The sequence below is a fragment of the Phacochoerus africanus genome, chromosome 1, assembly GCF_016906955.1.
Source record: "Phacochoerus africanus isolate WHEZ1 chromosome 1, ROS_Pafr_v1, whole genome shotgun sequence".
In the NCBI taxonomy this organism is placed as follows: Eukaryota; Metazoa; Chordata; class Mammalia; order Artiodactyla; family Suidae; genus Phacochoerus; species Phacochoerus africanus.
The window spans coordinates 212,499,625-212,519,930 of record NC_062544.1 but is presented as its reverse complement, the minus strand read 5'-3'; the positions used below and the strand labels follow the sequence as shown (position 1 = coordinate 212,519,930).

The 20,306-nt window shown below is 48.6% G+C and overlaps 1 protein-coding gene across 1 annotated transcript in view; it reads left to right on the top strand.

Annotated features, from left to right (window-relative positions):
* Positions 1-20,306, top strand: part of XXYLT1 (xyloside xylosyltransferase 1) — a 193,843-nt gene that overhangs the window by 109,379 nt on the left and 64,158 nt on the right. Inside the window, exon 3 of the mRNA XM_047789166.1 lies at positions 4,731-4,863. Within this exon, the coding sequence (XP_047645122.1) occupies positions 4,731-4,863 (133 nt within the window). The remainder of the gene's footprint in view (positions 1-4,730; positions 4,864-20,306) is intronic.

Here is a 20,306-nt window from a genome sequence, read left to right as displayed (position 1 = left end):
TCAGGCGTAGGCCAGTGGCTACAGCTCCGATTGGATCCCTAGCCTGGGAACCTCCATATGCCGTGGGAGTGGCCCAAAAAAATAGCAAAAAAAAGACAAAAAAATAAAAATAAAAAAAAAAATAAAATAAAAAGATCCCATCCTAATGAATTCCAGCATTCCTGGTAAGCATCTTCCTCTTTTCGGCAGCAACGTTTACAACTTGGCATCTTATTTCACAGTTCCATAAAAGGATAACCATCTGGACAGATGCCTGCAGGATAGTACAGGCTGTGTTGGGAGCTGTCAGACTCCCTGCATAGAAGGGAGTGTCCTCTTGCCTCTGCCTGAGAGGTGGCAACTGGGTCAGTCCTTTCACATCATGTAAAGGAGTCACTTCATGCTGTCTTCTTCCTTCCTAACCAGTGAACTTAGTTTGGTGAAGTTTCTTTTGAAAAAAGTGTTACCAATTTTAAGCAAACCCTTCCTGAAAGGTGCTTTACAAATGAGGAGTTATAAAAAAAAAAAAAAAATTGTAAAGCATCTCAAATTCCTGTGTCTCAGGGCTATGTGTGACCTTCCCAAGTTCATTCCCAGCCAGTCCCTAAAGGGCAGGGGAAATGCTCAGATTTATTGAAGGGCTCCACCCAAATGCAGGAACTGGATCTCCTCAAAGACGTGGCCCTCTGCCCAGGGCCTGTCTGGCAGGGCCGAGAAGGAGGCATTTGGGCTGCTCCTGGCAGGCTAGGTAGGATTTACATGGGCTTGCAAGACCAAAGCGTACACACAGCACATGGTAGGCTTTCAAGGAAAATGACAGACAGACCGAATGGCCCCTCTATCAGGAGTTCCTTTAATTAGAGTGAAATTACCACTTCTATATACAGGACTTCCTCATGATTCCCCTTTGGCCAGGCTGTCCCTCTGCTTTTCGACTGTCAAGGTCTTTGGCACTTCTGTGCTCCTAGGCCCCCCATGTCGGTAGCACTGGAGCTCAACTCTGCCTCCCTGGAGCTCCTCTCCCATCAGAAGCAGAATCAGGGTCTACTGGGAAGAGCGTGCTGGGCCTTCCAGTCAAGCAGACCTGGGTTCAGATCCCAGCTCTGACACTTGTTGGTTATGAGGCCATGGGCAATTGTTTTTAACCTTTTTAAGCCTCCGTTTGTTTGTTTGTTTCTTTTTTTTTTAATGAGGAAAATTTTTATTTTGATATCCAGCATCTTGTAGAAACTAATATTCTCAATGAAATATTCACTTATTCATTGAAAAAAATGTAATGGCCTAGGAGTTCCCACTGTGCCATAGTGGGTTATGCATCTGACTGCAGCAGCCTGAATTGCTGTGGAGGTGTGGGTTCAATCCCACAGTGGGTTAAAGAATCCAGTGTTGCCCCAGCTGCAGCATAGGTTGCAGTTGCAGCTCAGATTCAGTCCCTGTCCCAGGAAACTTCCCTATGCCATGAGTATGACCATTAAAAAAAAAAAAAAAAAAAGGTAATGGCCTAGCTATGGCAACCACTATTCTGGCAATGGAGGCCTCAGTCCCTTCACTGTTAGAATTGACATCCTCTTTGAGGCAGAGACACATACAGCGAGTCCTCACCCTGCGTGGTCCTGATAGGCATGAATTTCGGTTAGACAGTTTAGCTCAATACCTTCAGACCCCGCAACACATGGTTCAAATTTAAGTTACCACCGTTTACCGTGCACAGTTGCATAAAGTACATACTCTGCTGCTAGCTCTACTTCAGTCCACAAATCATCTTGTAACAGACTAAGCCTCTCTTCATCTGAACATGGGATGACTCCACTTTACTTGTTGGGCGGTGAAGAGAAATAAACTCTTGCCTGTGTCATAATAGTGGACACATAAGAACCACTCGGAGAAAGGATGCTTCCATGTGGCCATCGCAGATGTTATTGGAAGTACTCCCAGGGCCTGGAAGATGAGAGCTCCCCCTCTTTCATAACCCTGACGATGCCACGAAACCACCACTGTACATCCTTGAGGCCTCCCATCTTAGGCCAAACCCCCTTGTGCTCGCCCCCTGCATCCCCAAGATGATGTGGTTTCTCTGCTTGGGATGGTGGTGCCATCCTGTCCCTGATCACGAGGGCTCTGCTCTGCCTCATGTCAGAGTTGCCTGAGGCCCTGGGTGTGGCGCTCGGGACACCAGAGATGGACCAATAGAAAGAAGGGAAATGACTGCAGGTGGTTTGTGTGTGTGGTGGGGCCGCCTCATCATGACTGGTAATGACTGCAACTAATCGGAGCTGTAGCCATTGGCCTACACCAGAGCCACAGCAATGCAGGATCTGAGCTGTGTCTGTGACCTACACTACAGCTCACGGCAACGCTGGATCCTTAACCTGCTGAGCGAGGCCAGGGATCAAACCCGCAGCCTCAAGGTTCCTAGTCGGGTTCGTTAACCACTGCGCCACGACAGGAACTCCCATCATGACTTGTAATGACTGCAACCTGTGCCTGGACATTGTCTCCTGGGACACAGTGTCTGTCTGTCTTTAAGGTCACCATCAGGTTCCTTCCCTCTATTCCCAGGGCCACCTCTTGAGAGCAGCAGATGCCCTGAGACTCTGCCCTGTGCCCTGTCTCTCTTCTCCTTCCTGGTTTAGGGCAGCTTTCTGAGAGACAGCCAGGTCACCACGAGGGCTCCCCGACCTCCAGGCTCTCAGGTTATCACCCTTCCTGCTTTCTCGGTGGTTGTGATTGTTGTCTTCCGTGCAGAAGGGAAAGCAGCAATTTTGCTCACATTTATGTGTGGGGTAGGCAATGTGAAGGCTGGCAGCTGGGGCCCCGCTGGCCTGGGCACCCATTCTCCTCCACTCTTCTTCCCACAGGGACCCCGGAAGCCACCTGCTGCCCTCTCACTTGCCTCTGGCCTGGGCAGCTGGATTCTCACTTACTGGCACTTATTTATTTACTTATTTTTTGCAGAAAACTGATATAGGATGTCAGCTAATGATTTGTTTCTGTGTCACCAAGGAAAACAGAATAGGAACAAATGAGTCAGTTTTTCTTGAATCATAAGCTGTGATTTCTTCATAAACGAATCTAGAGAAAGGCTGTAGAATTCCACAGATGTTCCTGAGTGTTTACTGAATGCCAGGCCCCGCACTATGAGTGAATGGAGGCCAAGATGCCAGAGATGGGGTCCCTGGCTTCAGGGGGCTTCTGTGGGCAGCTGGTCCTGACAGCATTGTGCTCTGTGTGCTGGGTCCACATGAAACGCTGGTGGGGAGCCGAGGGGGGAGCCCAGCCTTCTGGATGGATGACATGGTACTTCACTGCTCCCTGCCTGCCCCAGTCCCCCTCTTTGTTAAGTCTTCCTTGACTGCCTCAAATTCTAGTGAGTCCCCTACTCTCCAGACCCTGGGTTCCTGTGGTGCCCATAGCCCAGATGAATAAGATGTTCCCACTTGTCATCTAGGATCACAGGCTCACCAGGCACATGTCTCAGCCGCACTTTTTTTTTTTTTTTTTGCTTTTTTAGGGCCGCACCCATGGCATATGAAAGTTCCCAGGTTAGGGGTCCAATCGGAGCTATAGCTGCCGGCCTACACCACAGCCACAGCAATGCCAGATCCGAGCCGTGTCTGTGACCTACACCACAGTTCATGGCAATGCCGGATCCTTAGCCCACTGAGTGAGCCTAGGGATCGAACCCGCAACCTCATCGTTCCTAGTCGGATTCATTTCTGCTGCGCCACGACCAGAACTGCCTCAGCTACACTTTAACAAATGAAACAACTGAGGTTTAGAGAAGGAAGCAATTTCCCTGGAGTCACAGAATCAGTCAGCAGCAAAATCGGAATCTGTACCACATGCTCTGATGCCCAGGCCAGGGCTTCTCTGAGTACCGAGTACTTACCCTCCTTTACCACTGAGCCCTGAGCCGCCCCTCTTCCACTTCACATCAGCTCTGGGTGCCCCGCTGTTTCTAGTCGCCTGTGTGTTTCTCCCTGAGGGCGGGGCCCCATCCTCCTGGTGTTGGGTCCCCTGATGGCACTGCCGGCCCAGGAGCTCAGACAGGCTGGTTGGGTGAAGAATGGAGAACCAACTCAACATTCTCTCCTCCCTTCTCACCCCTGACTCATCTGGAGGCAGAGGAAGCAAACAACTCTTCTGAGCTGGGTAACTGTGAGACTCAGTCTGCCTAATTATAGCTCAGTTAGTCTTTCAGACAGTGGATTAAATATACCTAACAGCATCTGAGGTCTCTTAGCTGGATCTCTCTGGGTCAGCATCCCAACTCCACGTATATCTAGGTTTGCAGAAATATTAACAAGAACCTGAAGTGACAGCAGTTTTTACTCCCCTTCTCTGTGGGTCATTTACTACCTGCCTCCCCCAACACCTGTATGCTTTGAATTTTAAGAATAGTGTGCAGGTACCGTATCATCTAAATCAGATACTTTTGAGAAGAAATGGTGCTCTCCTGACAAGGACAGTGGCCTAAACTGGGCGACCTGGTTGCCTAGCTTTATAGAAAACACGTGTCTGCATTTGGAAGTAAAGCTACCGGGCCAGTGTTTTCCACGAAGGCTTTTTGTGAATGGGAGGGAGGTTGCTGGTCGACGAAGGGCCTTTGTTTCCAGCAGTGTCTCTGCATTATTCGGTGCCAGCAAGCATAATCTAGAACGCTTTTCTGTACCCTCCTCCTCATCTTCTATCATTGACTGAGCCTCTGAGGTTGTGTGTCGATGTCATTGTTGTCCTTTTCTTTCCTCCAGAGATCCTGCGGATAATTCAGCTGGACCTAGACCTAAAGTACAAGACCAACATCCGGGAATTGTTTGAGGAGTTTGACAACTTCCTGCCAGGTGCTGTCATTGGCATAGCAAGGGAGATGCAGCCCGTGTACAGGTATGTGGCAGCAGCTGGCGGGCAACCTCAGGACACCGCTCCCCCCAGCCACCTCCCATTCATCCCTGGTTAACTGGGATTGGGAGTCTGCAGTCTTGCCCTGAATATCTCAGGGCCACATTTGTGCTTACTGCTTATGGCTACTAGTATGGGAAGTGGGCCTGCACCAAAATGGTCCATGTTACCTCATTCATGTCGGGGAGTTTGTGACATTTTTTTCTTGTGGAAAGCCCAGCCATTTGGGTTGTTGGTTCTGGATCAACTCAGAATTTTAAAATCTGGGGCTTTGCCTTAACAGAAGAGGTATGAAGATATAGCTTTAACTTGGGAAAGTGGCTCAGTGGAAGCGAATCCAGCTAGTATCCATGAGGACATGGGTTCAATCCCTGGCCCCCCTCAGTGGGTTAAGGATCCAGCATTGCTGTGAGCTGTGGTATAGGTCACAGATGTGGCTTGGATCCTGCATTGCTGTGGCTGTGGTGTAGGCCAGCGGCTGTACTTCTGATTGGACTCCTAGCCTGGGAACCATCATATGCCACAAGTGTGGCCCTAAAAAAGCAAAAAAAAAAAAAAAAGATATAGCTTTAACTTGCCAGTCTGGTGATGAATGAGGTTTCCTTGGCCTCTAAGTCACCAGTAATGCACAGGCACTGCTGGAAACAAAGGTCCTCCCTGTATAAGCGGAGGGGATTTGTCAACATCTCCCAGGGAGGGGGAGACAGCACAGCCTCCAGACACAGACTGGCATCGCCTAGTGAAGACCGTGTTCTCTTGTGAAGCAGTGTTTCCTTGTCAGGTGTGCAGTGCAGAGAAACGGCAGCCCCTGAGAATTAGGAGCACCATTCGGGAGGGCTCATTGCTGTCTTGTTTGTAGCAGCCAGGGCTGAAAACAACATAAATGCTCAGAGAGCAGAATGGGTAAATAAAATATATTTATCCAATTCAGGACGATATTAAGGTAAAAACGAGCAGACAGTAGCTCTGTGCACTGATAGGCAGAAAGAAACTGTACACTTTAGGGACGTATACACAAGTGGTAAACATTATAAGGAAAAGCAAGGATATGATGATTCCCAAAAGCCAGCATGACAGTTACCTGTGGAGCTGGTGGAGGAGTGGTGGGGAGGCGGACGTGGGTGGGGGTTGCCTCCGGGGGCTGCAGTGCTTTCATGCTCACCTTGAGGTGCTGTACATATATTTGCATGTACTACTTCATGTGTAATATTTGTCTCATATTTTTTATTTTTTTTTGTCTTTTTGCCATTTCTTGGGCCGTTCCTGCAGCATATGGAAGTTCCCAGGCTAGGGGTCCAATCGGAGCTATAGCCACCAGCCTACTCCACAGCCACAGCAACACGGGATCTGAGCCACGTCTGTGACCTACACCACAGCTCACGGCAACGCCGGATCCTTAACCCACTGAGCAGGGCCAGGGATCGAACCCGCAACCTCATGGTTCCTAGTCAGATTCGTTAACCACTGAGCCACGACAGGAACTCCTCTTATATTTTTTTAACAATTAGAAAAGGAAAGGAAAAGAGAAGCACCTATGGGTCTTTGTTAAAAACGAGGCCCATGGCGCTGGGTGCAGAGAGTCCCACGTTGCTGGCTCGTCCTCCTCTAGGCAGAGCTGTGGCTCACCCAGGGCCTGGAGCTGGGATTTTCCTCCCCGCCGGGGCCTGCTGCACTGGATTCTCAGTGCGGCCCTTCATGCTGGCTCTCAGTCGGCATGCTGGGAGCCGGGCCCACTCTTTAAAAGCTGCAGGGCACAGGCAACTGGTGATTCCAGAACATGATTTCCTCTAAGATCAAGGAGAGTGACAGCCTCAGCTTGGTTGTAGATCCCGTAACAGGAAATTCCTGCAAGGCGCCTGAATGAGCTGATAACTCCTGGGCCTGGTGAGCTGTTCTCCCTCCGTAAGCCTCTCACAGGATGGAGCATCACAAAGTGGAGCCCCTGACTCTGCCATGGGTGGGGAAGGGGGAGACTTTGGGTACACACCTGCCCTTGTAGTCAGAGCAGCCTCCCCACCTCATCCCCCACTCTCATACAAGGCGAATCTTACGTCTGAGGCTCTAGATTTGACACGAGGAGGAGATGGGAGGAGCAATGAACTGGGAGTCCTACGTGCTGGTCCCAGCTCAGCCACCAAGCCTGGGGCTGTGGCTCCCCCCGGCTGAGAGTGGGAACAGGTGGGCTCCGGGCCTCCATCCTGCAGCCCTGGCCGGTTCTGCATTGTCTTTCTTTATTTTATTATTTTTTTATTTTTTGGCTTTTTGCTATTTCTTTGGGCCGCTCCCGAGGCATATGGAGGTTCCCAGGCTAGGGGTCGAATCGGAGCTGTAGCCATTGGCCTATGCCAGAGCCACAGCAACGCGGGATCCGAGCCGCGTCTGCAACCTATACCACAGCTCACGGCAACGCCGGATCATTAACCCACTGAGCAAGGCCAGGGACCGAACCCGCAACCTCATGGTTCCTAGTCGGATTCGTTAACCACTGAGCCACAACGGGAACTCCCGCGTTGTCTTTCTTCATCCCGGGCGGCTTGTTGGCTGGGGAACTCCTCTCTGCTCTGTAGGGCCTGTGCCCCTGGATTGTTAAACCAAGCTAACTGTTAGGTGCAGTTAGAGCTATGAGGCTGCAGACCCTGGTGTGAAATCTTCTCATGGAACACACATGGAAAGATGACCACACTTAATTTAAATGGGATTGGAGTATGTTTTCTATAGAAACCGATTTTACAAATGGTGAAGCTTCGAATCTATTTCATGGGCCTTTTCAAAAGAAATCTGGGAAAGATTTTAGACCCAAAATGAAATTGAGTTTTCCTTACCTTCAGAATCTTTAATTATCATTCTGTACAAGGAGACAGATGAGCTCCCTGTGACAGGGCTCCTTGAGTCCAAAAACTGCTGTGTCTGTAGAGCTCGTGTGCTCGGAAGCAACAGAAATGAAAAGTCCTTGACAGGCTCTTCCCCCTTCCATTCCCCTCCAGCTGAAATGTTTCTAAAGGTCTCTGATAATTAAGGTCTGCAAATGACTGCCCTGTGCTAATCTGCTCCCCACCGGCTCTGGGTAATTACCTTTGGATAGTTGCCACCTTTCTCGTGCTGGGGCTGGGAATGGTTCGGTGCTGGCTGGGGCCGACGGGAATGGAGTGTGGTTTTTTTGCCGACTTCCAGTGGCCCAAACAATCAAGTGTTAGTGGCTGCCAGTTTGGAGCCTGTGCCTGGGTGTGGCCGGGTTTGGGGGCGGAGATGCAGGCAGGTGGGTGAGTGAACAGAGACGGAACAAGGGCAGGCAGAGCCAGGCGCTGTCGTGGGCAGTCTCAGCCCCATCCCCGTGGCCTTGGCGGTCCCGTCAGAGCTGGTGGTGAATCCCTGAGGCCATCTGCTCACCTCTGTGGCACTTGCCGCTCCCCAAGCAACTGGCAGCAGGGACCCCGCTGCCACGTGGTCTCCCTGAGTGTCCACTGTGAGGGGGGCAAGGATTTTTATCATAAAAAGGATCTGCTAGCATCTGTGAAAAGAAAGGAAAATTTAGAAACCAAACCGCACAAAAGCAAAACTTGACTGATTAACGGCACATTCTGATCTGGAAATTCACGACGCAGAAATAAATTTGGACCGCCTCAGCTGTGTTATTTTTATCGTCACTTGTCCGACAGTTACTATACTTCAAAAAGGGCGCGTATTAAGTCATTTTTATGGCTATTTCCCTTTGATTGTGTGCCATGAATGTTAGAAGCTTGCGGGGAGGGGGCAGAAAGTATTTCCCACTGTCCTTTTGACAAACAGCTTTTTAAAAAACAATCCCCCCACCCCAACGCCCGCCCTTCCCCAAACATAACACCAAATCAGCTGTGCTTTCAGGAAACTGATGGCTCATGGGATGCTAGCATAGTGATAGTGGAGCTTTTTTCACTTGGGTCCCTGTAGGATTCTTTTGTGTCAAATATTGCATGAGCGACCTTCCTCGTCTGAAAACTGGGGGCGGTGGTCGTCTGGGTGGAATGTCGTCATTCCAGTGTTGACACTGCATCTTTGTCAGGGAACTGTGCTTAGTCGGGCAATGTGGTTAGCTAGGATAAAGGGCCAAAAAGAGAGAAGGGTCTAGTGCTTTCTCTGAAAACAGAATGCTTTCCATAAAGAGACAACTCCATTTTGCAAATATGGGTTAGTCCAGGATGCCATTTGGCATTTACTTCCTTGTAAATGTATTGGAAAAGTAAAGGACACTGTTGGATTCGCTTTGTGTACAACCTATGAAAGTTATAAAGGTGTATCAGCAGGCAAAGCAGCCCTATATAAATTTTTTTTTTTTTTTTTGTCTTTTAGGGCTGCACCCACGGCCTATGGTGGTTCTCAGGCTAGGGGTCCAGGTGGAATTGTAGCCACTAGCCTACGCCACAGCCATAGCAACCTGGGATCCAAGCTGCATCTGTGACCTACACCACAGCTCACGGCCACGCCGGATCCTTAATCCACTGAGCGAGGCCAGGGATCGAACCTGCATCCTCACGGATCCTAGTCGGGTTTGCTAACTGCTGCGCCATGACGGGAACTCCAAGCAGCCCTATATAGAAGTAGTGCTCAAGCTATACTCAGAAGCTATGAATTATAAACCTGCCTTTCATGAATTAACCCATGTGACACTTTGCAAGTCAGATGATTCTCTGCACTTCTCTGTTTTCAGCTGTAAGTAGGGATAAATAGATCTAATACACAGAATTACTGGAAAACGTAAATGATATAACGCACATGAGTGTTCCTGGTGTAAGAGAGACCCTCAGTAAGGAGTATGTCCGTCCTCCCTTATTATCACAACTCCATCTGTGTTTTCCTTTCCAGCTGATCTGTGGTTCTGTGGCCCTCCTACTCTAGTCCACCCCCAACCACAGAGAGTTGCCGCTTAAAATACAGGACACTCTGTTAAACGGAATTTCAGATAAACAACAAATATTTGTTTTCTGTAAGTGTAGCCCAAATTGCACGGGGATATACCTATACAAATAAGTATTCTTTGTGTGAAATTTAATTTCCTGCGTATCCTGTTTTTTTTTTTTGTTTGTTTTCTGGTTGTTTTTGTTTTGCTAAATCTGGCAGCTCTACCCCTCCCTTTGAAGTTGAAGAAAGTGATTTGGCTTTTCCATGAGATGCCTGAGTGAGCAGGAACAAAGGGTATGGACGTGGAGTCTGTGAGGGAGATGAGTATGAGAGAGCAAGTGTGTGGTTGGCAGTCCCTCAAAGTCTCTGTGAGGCACCAGGTCTCCAGGTCTGGGGTTCACCCACCCCTCTGCAGGAGCCAGTCACCTGGGAGGTCACTGGGGTTAGGAAGCTTGGCAGTGGCTTAGCTTCTGGCCGAGAGAGAGAGGGAGAGAGAGAGAGAGAGAGAGAGAGAGAGAGAGAGAGAGAGAGAGAGAGAGAGTGTGTGTGTGTGTGTGTGTCGAGGAGCTGGGGTCTTGGCCATTGGTCACAGTCACTCTGTCTTGAGCTGGCCACCTGAGGAGCTGCTGAATGGCAGCTTTGTTGGCTGGCGGGGGCCGTGGGCTTCCGGTTCATTCTCTCTTGGCTCCTCAGGCTGGCTCTTTGCTGGTTTGAGCCCAAACCCACAGTGAGGTGGAAGCAGCAGGCGAATCCTGTTAGCTGCTGATAACACACCACCAGGCAGGAATTTGCTTTTGTGGTAAATATTTTAATAGTGTCCACTCTTTTACCTTTTTTAGGTCCCATGATTTTTATTGACAGCGTTTGTGCTAGCCTAACCTCTTTCCAGATGCTTGGAATGGAAATGTCCAGCTTATCTGCAGGGCAGCCTTTTTCCACTCCTGGGACTGGTGAAGGGCTCTCAGGGGTATTGGGAAGGCGTTGAGGACTAGCTCAGAAGTGGGGGGAGGAAGTAGACTGACACCACCTCTAGTGCTCGTGGCTGTGTGACCTTGGACAGGTTTCTAGACCTTTCTGAGCCTCAGTTTCTTTAGCTCAGACCTGGAGATTCCAGCACTGTACAATACCATGCATGGCAGAATTGATTGAGGACTAAATTGGACATGGGTCCGGCACAGGGTAGCACCCCCTTTTGGTGGTGGCAATTTCATCTAGTCCTACTCAGCCACTTATTAGTTCTTTGACCCTTAACCTCTGAGTTTGAGGCTTTTTTGTTTTTGTTTTTTGGCCACACCCACAGCATGCCCAAGTCCCCCGGGGCCAAGGATCAAACCAGCACCACAGCAGTGATGACACTAAATCCTTAACTGCTAGCCCAACAAGGAGCCCCTTCAATTTCTTTATGATATGTAAAACTGGACCAACTGATAACTTACTAAGTAGTACTGATATTTTGGCTTCTCAGCATCTGAACCCCCTTCCTATGTTTGAGGAACTTCTTGCCAAATAGGCCTGCCTCCCTTTATGGAAGACATAAGGGCTGGAAGCTCTCTTTCCTGGACTCCTTGCAGCTAGGGGTGTTCCCCCCCCTGCCCCCCTGAGGAGAGCACCATTGGGAATTTAATATCCATGCAGGCTGGGTTTTATACTTTGGCTATATACCCTAAGCAATATCAGGCATTTGTGAAACAAAAACTGACAGTGTTACAAGGAGAAAGCAAGGAGTCCGCATTAGTGGAGTGACATTTTCTCATGCTTCTATCAGAGACCAGGAGCGCAAAGAGGGGGGAGAGATGCATAAAGACTGAGCAGAGGAGGAAGGAAAGAGGAGGGGCTGGGAGAGGGAGGAGGACAAACCGTGCCTGAAGCAGGCTCCGGCCCCCTTTTCATACCCAGCACCCTGGCTGGGGGCCTGGGGTATTTCAGGGCCCCACAGAGGGCGAACTTCTGGCCACTCGCTGCTTTTGGTGGCTGGTGGCTGTAACCCTGATCACCAGGGTGGTTTCTGTTCTGTCTTCTGGTCCAGGGAGATGTGCATCTCATCTTTCACCCCTACTGCTTCCCTGCCCCTGCCACTTTCCTTGCATTAAAAATATTATTATATAAGAGTAATACATTTTCATTAAAAATGCAAACGGTATACAAGGATTATTATTTTCCCAGAAATTGTCTGCAGATTTATCGGTGGTATGCGTGTGTGTGCCCGTGGGTGCTTGCTTTGTAAATACCCTTGTGCATCTTTTTTTGTTCACTACACAGTGTTATGTGGCTGTCCTTCTACCTCAGTACTCCTTTATTAAACATTGCTAGTCTCCCAAGAGAATTTTTTTTTTAACTTTTTATTTTGCAAAACTTCTAACATAGACTAAAGCAGACAGAATCATGTCTTATTCTGGGTGCTTCAGTATTCATGGAGCTTCAATAATTATCAACTCTTAGCCAACCTTGTTTCATCTCTACCCGCATCCCCCACCGGAGCTGCCCCCATAATTTTGCCCCATTATTTGTCTGCCCGAGACGGCACACTGTTTCATCGGTAAATGTCATTTGTAATCTGTTGTGTTCAAAAGTTACTCTATGTGCCGTTGCTGGGTTCAAAGCCGAGGAGGTTGTGTGGACTCATGGTGTCATTTTGTCTTTAAGCTCCTCCGTCTGAAATCAGTTTTCATGACGGAGGAAAAGAGACAGACATGCTCTAACATCTAGCCACGCGGCATTTTCCATCCCTCTCCAGATCATCTTATGTCAGGATGTTAATGTAACACTCGTGTCTGGAAGGTTTTACGGTGGATATAAATTCAGGTCCATTGTTCGCTAGGCCTGAAGCTCTGCTTTTTAAGAGAACCCTGCCAACACCATCATTTCAGGATGAGTAAGCCTAGGACTTGGAGATGAAAGGTAGTAGATTTTCTTCTTCCTGCTGACACCTCAGGATGAACTTCTTGGCTCTTGTTCTTGTGTTTTTTTAAAAAAATTAACCAAGATTGAAACTGTCAGTTTCCATTAGAGTTAAATGTGAATAGAGAAGAGCCTGCCAGCTTGTTAAACAGTGACTGATAAAGCAGCCCAGTATTCCTCTGCCCCCGGGGTGTGAGCAGATGGGGCCGACTGCTTTCCCAGAGCCCAGGTGACCAGGAGGCAGTGGTGAAGCCCCTGCAGAAATCACTGATAAAAGGGGGGAGAGATACCTGCCCTGTGGTAGAGATAAAAATATCTATTAGGAGGTTGTTATTTCGAAATGATAATACCACTGGGAAAATGTATTTTAAAAGGAAAAAGCTGCACACAGAAGAACCTGAGTGGAACTGTGTGACTGTTAATATAATTGTTCCCTCTCTGATGGCCGTGCCTCCTGGGGAAGCTGCAAACATCCCAAGGTCATCTGAAGGCCAAGGGAGTCAGGGAGGCCCCTGAAAGTTGAGCATTTAGGCTAAGATGAGGTCCTGGTGACCATGTGAAGGGTTGCCCTTCTCCAAAAACAACTCACTGCAGCTCTTCGGTCACCCTGTGCATCATGAGCCCTCTGGCTCTACTGAATCAATAAACAAGATCCATCGCAGGGTACCTAGCACAGATGTCACTGAAAGAACGAGTGAGGAAAAGACTGAGCAGATGTGGTGGCACCAAGTGGCACGTTCTCTTTAGGGTGTGTGGACCGAGTGCCATGCACATAGTAGATGCTGGCTGAATACACAAAGGAACAGTTGTTTAATCAGAGGATGCTTCCTCAGTGGTGTATGGGCCAGCTATTAAGTAAGGGTCCATGGTCTCGTTGCTGCTATTCTTACAGAAATGGCTTTCACATTTTTTTTTTTAAAGACAATCCACAGGAAACATTGTTATTCTCAATTTTTACTGGGCTCATTGCGTGTGAACCACAGGATTAGGTGCTTGGAGGAATTACGAGGCGGAACACATGGTTCCTGCTTTCAAGGAAATTATGAGAGGAAGATGGGGCGGATGAAATTCAGTAAAGACAGCAACGCCAAAGATACAAACACCAAGTCAGTGCTGCTGTTTCGAGGTTTCCTTGGGATGGGACGCTTTGCCGCAGGGAGGAGGAACTTTGCTGTGTGGCCCACGTCATCCTCAGTTAAATATTGTGCCTTCAGAATTGGAGGGGTGTGTGTGTGTGTGTGTGTGTGTGTGTGTGTGTGTGTCCCACGTCATCCTCAGTTAAATATTGTGCCTTCAGAATTGGAGGGGTGTGTGTGTGTGTGTGTGTGTGTGTGTGATGCTTCTGTCTTTCCTCTGAAAGGTCCCTTGGAGTGTGTGTGTGTGTGTGTGTGTGTGTGTGTGTGTGTGTGTGTGTGTGTGTATGATGCTTCTGTCTTTCCTCTGAAAGGTCCCTTGGAAAGGTGGTGGGATTTACAGGCCTAGCCTCCAGGAAGCACGCTTAAGCTGGTCCTGGCTCTGGGCACAAATAGAAAACTCACCCAGCAGGCTTTTGCCATGGGTGTGGCTGAGCAGGAGAGAGAAACTAGATACGTCCTCCAGAAGCTGGCAGCCTGGTTGGCAGGACCACCTCCCCGGATGGCTCTACTGGGGGGTGGGCCGGGGCAGGTGCTCCAACTGAGGCCCAACCAAGGATGACAGGCCCAGAAGGACTGTCCTTTTTTTGCAGTACTACAGCTTGTTTCTTTTGCAGGATAAACATCTCATTGAGAGAACCTCATTTGTAATCTAGGCAACGAAAAAGACTTATCTATAAGCATCTTCCTGGGGGAAAAAAGGCAAAATAGCATAGTTGAATCACAGTGACATATGTACAAGAGGGACTTACTGTGACGAACAGTGTGTGAAAAGGGCTGAGTTAAGCATGACCGGCTCTATGTGAGGGGAATTTCAATACAGCTCCACAGCCACCCCAGGCACACATTTCAGCCACATGACTGCATTTCTGCAGGTGATTAAGTGAAATGGATGTTTAGTCCCTAGGCCCTCTGCCTCTAGGTTAGCTGCAGAATTGATATTGCAGAAATATCAAGCTTTTAAAGTGGACTTGTGTTTGAAATGAACGCCTTACCTCCTACTCCTGCATCGGGTGACTTCTTTAACTAAGCCATTTACCGTTGCTTGTCGGGCATGCCTGTGATCTTCTGTCTGGAGGTGGCAGAATTGATCCCCCCCCCATTAAGGAACTGCCATAGAAGCAAGTTGATCTTGGGACCCAGACATCCTAGGCATCCCTATCTTCGAGACTTTTCTGTCACTCTTCGTAAAAGAGAAGAAGCTTATTTAGAAGTCAGAATTGCTTTTTATATAATAATTTTCCTGGACATTTGCTATGTTCCTGCCTCTGTAGGTAAGCACTCGTTATGAGGTTTGCTGGTCCTGATGTATTTTCAGGAACACGAGGTCATGGAGATGCTCGTGGGGCCTCATTACTGTCAGGCAGCATGGAGTGGGTGCCAGTGCATTTGGCCTTGGCCCTCACTGTAGGGAAACACTGCCTCCCTTAATAAGATGAGGCCCAGTGTCTGCATCGAGTATAAGCAAGGGACACCCTTTCCCTAACTGCTAAGACCATCATATCCTGCTTGATCCAAGAATCATGAACTAGGAACTGTAAAGAAGGCAATATAATTCTAGCTCTCTAACTTGGCTCAACAGTGAGGAAGATTTTAATGTTCCTAATAATATAACTGTGGTTCATTGGTATTCAACTCTCGGAGAGCCTAGAAGAAGACAGTGTCTAAGCAAGGTAAAGGCAAAAAGATGAAGCATATTTTTTAGCAGGAACAACCAAAGCAGAGGATGGGCATCTGCAGTTCTTCCGCCTGCTCCTTCCTGCCAAGGGGTCAGCAGGGTGTGGGAAGGGTACGACGTGACCTTGTTTCTTCAGCCCACCTCTCTGCTCACACCTCACACACCTCCTTTCAGCTCCTGTCAAAGGTTCAAGGCATCATACAGATGATTAAGCAATACATTCTGTATGAAAGGAGTAGAGAGAGACTTTGAGGCCTGGTTGATGCAGAAGGGACTGAAACAACCAGCCAGAACCTGGGAGAGAGGTGCAGGTAAATGGAATAGCTGGACTGCATGTGATTAGCTGCAAGTTCAGGTCCCCAACAGCCCCGCGCATAGGCCAGAGCAGAGGAGCCCCCGTCTCCAGGCCACCTGCCCTGGGACACTCAGGATCCGAGGGAGATGAGTGGTTTTTAAATTAAAAACTATAAAATGAGAGAACATCTGGTTAGGCTCTCAAAAGAAAAGGGGAACATCCTGCGAATATAACATCTTGTAACAAGCACAAGAATCTTTGTGATTCAGAAGCTCAGGATCCAGCCTATAGCAGTTTAATTTTAGGTATAGGCCTCCAGGAAGTAATATGTGTTTTTGAAGATTAAAAATGGATTGTGACTGAGAAGGAAGGAGAGCAGTTGACTGAAAAGCCATCTATGCCCTGGTTCTTAACCGGTGTTTTTAATGTTCTTATTTATTTTGCATGAATATGGGCCTGATGTTTGGATTTTTTTTTTTAAGAGAAGCCAGAAATCTGTGTTACTGATATAAAAGCTCCTGATTTTAAAATAGTGATAATTAAGCAAACAGTCTGGTGGACAAAACAAGACAAAATGGTGCATCAGATTCAACCTGAGAACTACCAGTTTGAGGCTGTGACTCTAAAAGTTCACGGAGGAAAAAAACTGACCAAATGCCTCCTACTTGGCCTGGACTTTCTGAAGGCTTTGGTTGGCTGATCCTTGGAGACTCATGGTAACACTTTTGGGGTCTCAAACGTTATTTTTCTCAAAAGTTTTCTCCCATTACTTGAAGCACTTGATTTTTATTGGTATTTTAAAATTCCATCAAATGGTTTCCCAACTAACCTCATGCTTTAATCATAAAATGCCAAGGCCAAACGTAATTCTTGACCAAAAATGTAATTTGGGACGAAAATAAAAAGATCCCCAGACTTACCGTTTATTAGAGTGGGCAACTGCTTCCACTTTAATGTGTGTGAGAACGACCCTCAGTGTCTGAGGGTGCTTTTAGGAGGTTGAAGGTCTAGACGGGAAGGGGAGGAGCAGAAACGCCCAAGGCAAGAGGGAAGATGGGGCTGGAGTCGCGGGGCAGCTGTAAGTTCGCTGCTTCTCATCCACCAACCTGTCTATTTGGTGCTCCCTAATGAGCAAACCAGGGCAAAGCGTGGCCTATGGCGACCCCAGCCCACACCACCCCCACCTCCCCGCCCCCCCCAAGCCCCTCCCCCAGCCCACGGTGCCCCCCCCCCACCCCCGCCTCCCAGCCTTGCCCTCTGCGCAGGCCCGGAAGTGAGGACACTGGGGCGTGGCCTCCTTGCTGGTCCTTCTGGAAATCCTCCTCCCTGGTCTTAGAGTCACGGGTAGCTAATGAATTGGTTTCCCTTTCTGTACAATTCATCAAATGTCCCTTCCCCCCACCCCCCCAAGTTGACGAACAGAAGTCTTAGAGCCAAGATTGGGTACACTTCTCTGTAGGATGCCTCCTGGCATCTTTGCTGGCTAAGATAAATCCTTCTGGAACAAAGCGGGGGGTCGAATGTAAAGAGAAGGAGGGAAGGAGGCTGGCTGCACTCTGCATTCGACTCCCCTTTCTAGACCTGCCTGCCTCTTGTGATTCAAGTGAGAAATGGTCCTGGAGGAAGTACGACTTGTGTGGGGTGGCCATTTAACTTCACCATCAATTTATTGGTTAAACTAGAACATTTTGAGAGGGAAAAGGGGATGCTGTTAACAACCACACCGGGCCCATCCTGGGCCACCCGAGGGTGTGTAATCACCCTAAGCTCGAGGTGACAGAGTGGGAAGGGTGGAGGGAAAAGGACTGGGTCGGGGATGAGGCAGGGGAAGGAAGCTGTGAGAGGCTGAGGTATTGAGGGTCAGAAATACTGCTGAGGTTGGCAGTGTGTCTGGATCCATCATCTCTTAGAACCAGGAGTGGGAGCATGGGCCGGTCTCGGGCCAGAGTTTGGCTTATGCGTGGACTTGCAAGTTGGAGAGTGAAAGCAGCCTGTCTCAGTGAATGCATTTTACCAGGCCTGCCCCACACTGGTTTCCCATTGTTAGTGCGGGAGCTTGATTGGCCCTGGATTGAATGGGAAGATGGGCCTTTCTCTGTTGGGTTGGCTCACACACCATAGAAAATAACTTGAGAACCAACCACTGAGCTTTGGCCATAATTCTCCATGGAAGGAATCAGGGGAAAGAAGTGAAGGGGAGGTGACCGCCTCTCAAAAGTGTAAATGCTTTGTTTTCACCATTGCTTTTTGGCTGGTCTCAAAAATCCCCAAGAGCCACTTTTAGTGTGCACTCAGTGCAGTCAGAATTTCACCAAGGCTGCACCCTGTCAGGCTGTGCAGCCTGGGAGGCCTAAAGATAAGGGGATTGTCTCCCCAGACAGGGGTGGAGGGCTCAGGAAATGTGGCCACATGCCTCCTGAACAGTGCATTATGTCTGGAGCAGAATCTCCAGAAGCTGGGAGGGGCCCTTGTCTGGCAGAAACCGGCCAGGGCTATAGGTAATGGTAGCGCAGCCCAGCACAGCCCAGCACAGCCCATCTCCAGGAGGGGAATAGAATGGAAACTAGATTCCACTGTGGATTTCCCTAGGCCTGGCCTGGGTTCATCCAAGATGAAGGCCTTAGGCAGTGAACCAGAGCTGGGCATTTCAGTGGTTGGGTACATTTTGGGGAGGTGGCCTTTGTCCTCTCATCTCAGGACATCCCAACTTATCCATGCTAACTTGGTGACTTAACAGCTGAGCTGAGGATTTCACAGGTATTGCTGAGGGTCTGCTCTATGCCAGGCTCAGTGGACAGGCTACTCCCCCTGCATCCGCTTCCCCTCCTCCCCAACAATGTACAGTCTGGACAACTGGCCCTGCTGGCAGCTGAGGGGCCAGGCACCCTGTGAAAGAGTCTGTGGCTGCATTCCTAGAACTCAGAGGTACCTCCAGACCTCGCTTCATTCTTGCTGCTAGTTCTGACACTCAAGGTCCTGGTTCCCTGCTCACCACGTCATATCATGTTCTGCCTCTTAGACATTCCTTAGCCAGACTGGCCACTTGGCTTTCACTGTCATTTCATGCTAGACGCAGTCCCTTGGCTCATTGACAGCTCTGTCTTGAGCAGCCAAGACAACCTACCCCTTCCCTGTCTCCCTGGCCCCGAATTAACCAATGACCTCACTCTTAATGCTTTCTTGCGCACCTACTATAATGCTAGTCTCAAGTCCAAACGCAGCCCTCTGCCCAGGGATGTTCTTAGTCTGCCCCACCCTCCACCCTCACCTTCCCTCTCTCCCACCCCCTCTCTGTGCCTTTTGTTTCAGTTGCACTGAACCCCTGCTGTCTCCCAGACAGGTGCTCACCTGCATGTGTGGCCTTTGGGGATGCCCTTCCCTCTAGCTAGGATGCTCTCCCTCTGTCCTGCTCTCCAGTTTACCCCACTTGTCCTTCAAGGGCCGCGTGAGAAGCCACCACTTCCAGAGAGCCCCCGGAGAGCCTTCTTGCTCCCGGCCGTAACTCCCACCCTTTACCACCGACTGCCCTGAGATCATTTAACAGGTCATAACTCGGAAGCCAGGTGCTTCCTGCGTGTGTGCGCGCGCATGGCTGCCCCGACAAGGCTGTGACCCCTTTGAGGACAGGGCCTTGACTAATAAAACATTGCCACCCTTTCTCCCAGGCTCACAAGTACAGTTTGGAAACCTTGAACTTTACAGTTCCTCCAGCCATCATGCGACTCTGGTTCTCTAAAAACATCTTGGAGTTTTAAGGCTTGGTTATCATTTTCAAATAGTGGCATTCAGGATCCAGAGGAAGCAGAGGGGACTGAACTTTAGCCATGGGGATAAAAATCCAATCACTTAGTTTTTGGGGAAGATACATGCTGTCGTTGCATTGTGAAGATAGGCTAGAATGTTGGGAAATTATCTGACTGTGAAATCTGATGGACCCAGGTAGATATCTGGTTCCACAAAGCCATGTTACTTTGCATAATATATTTAAACGTTTTAAAACCTCATCTTCATTTTTTTTTATATAATGATTTTTATTTCTTCCCTTATAGCTGGTTTACAGTGTTCTGTCAATTATGTACTGTACAGCAAGGTGACCCAGTTATACACACATGTATACATTCTTTTTTCTCACATTATCATGCTCCATCATACATCATAAGTGACTAGACTACACAGCAGGTTCTCATTGCTCATCCATTCCAAAGGCAATAGTCTGCATCTGTTAACCCCAAGCTCCCAATCCATCCCACTCCCTCTCTCTTGGCAACCACAAGTCTATTCTCCAAGTCCATGATTTTCTTCTCTGTGGAAAGGTTCATTTGTGCCATATATTAGATTCCAGATATGTGATATCATGTGGTATTTGTCTTTCTCTTTCTGACTTACTTCACTCAGTATGAGAGTCTCTAATTCCATCCATGTTGCTGCAAATGACATTATTTCATTCTTTTTTATGGCTGAGTAGTATTCCATTGTGTATATATACCACATCCTTCTAATCCAATCATCTGTCGATGGACATTTGGGTTGTTTCCAGCTCTTGACTATT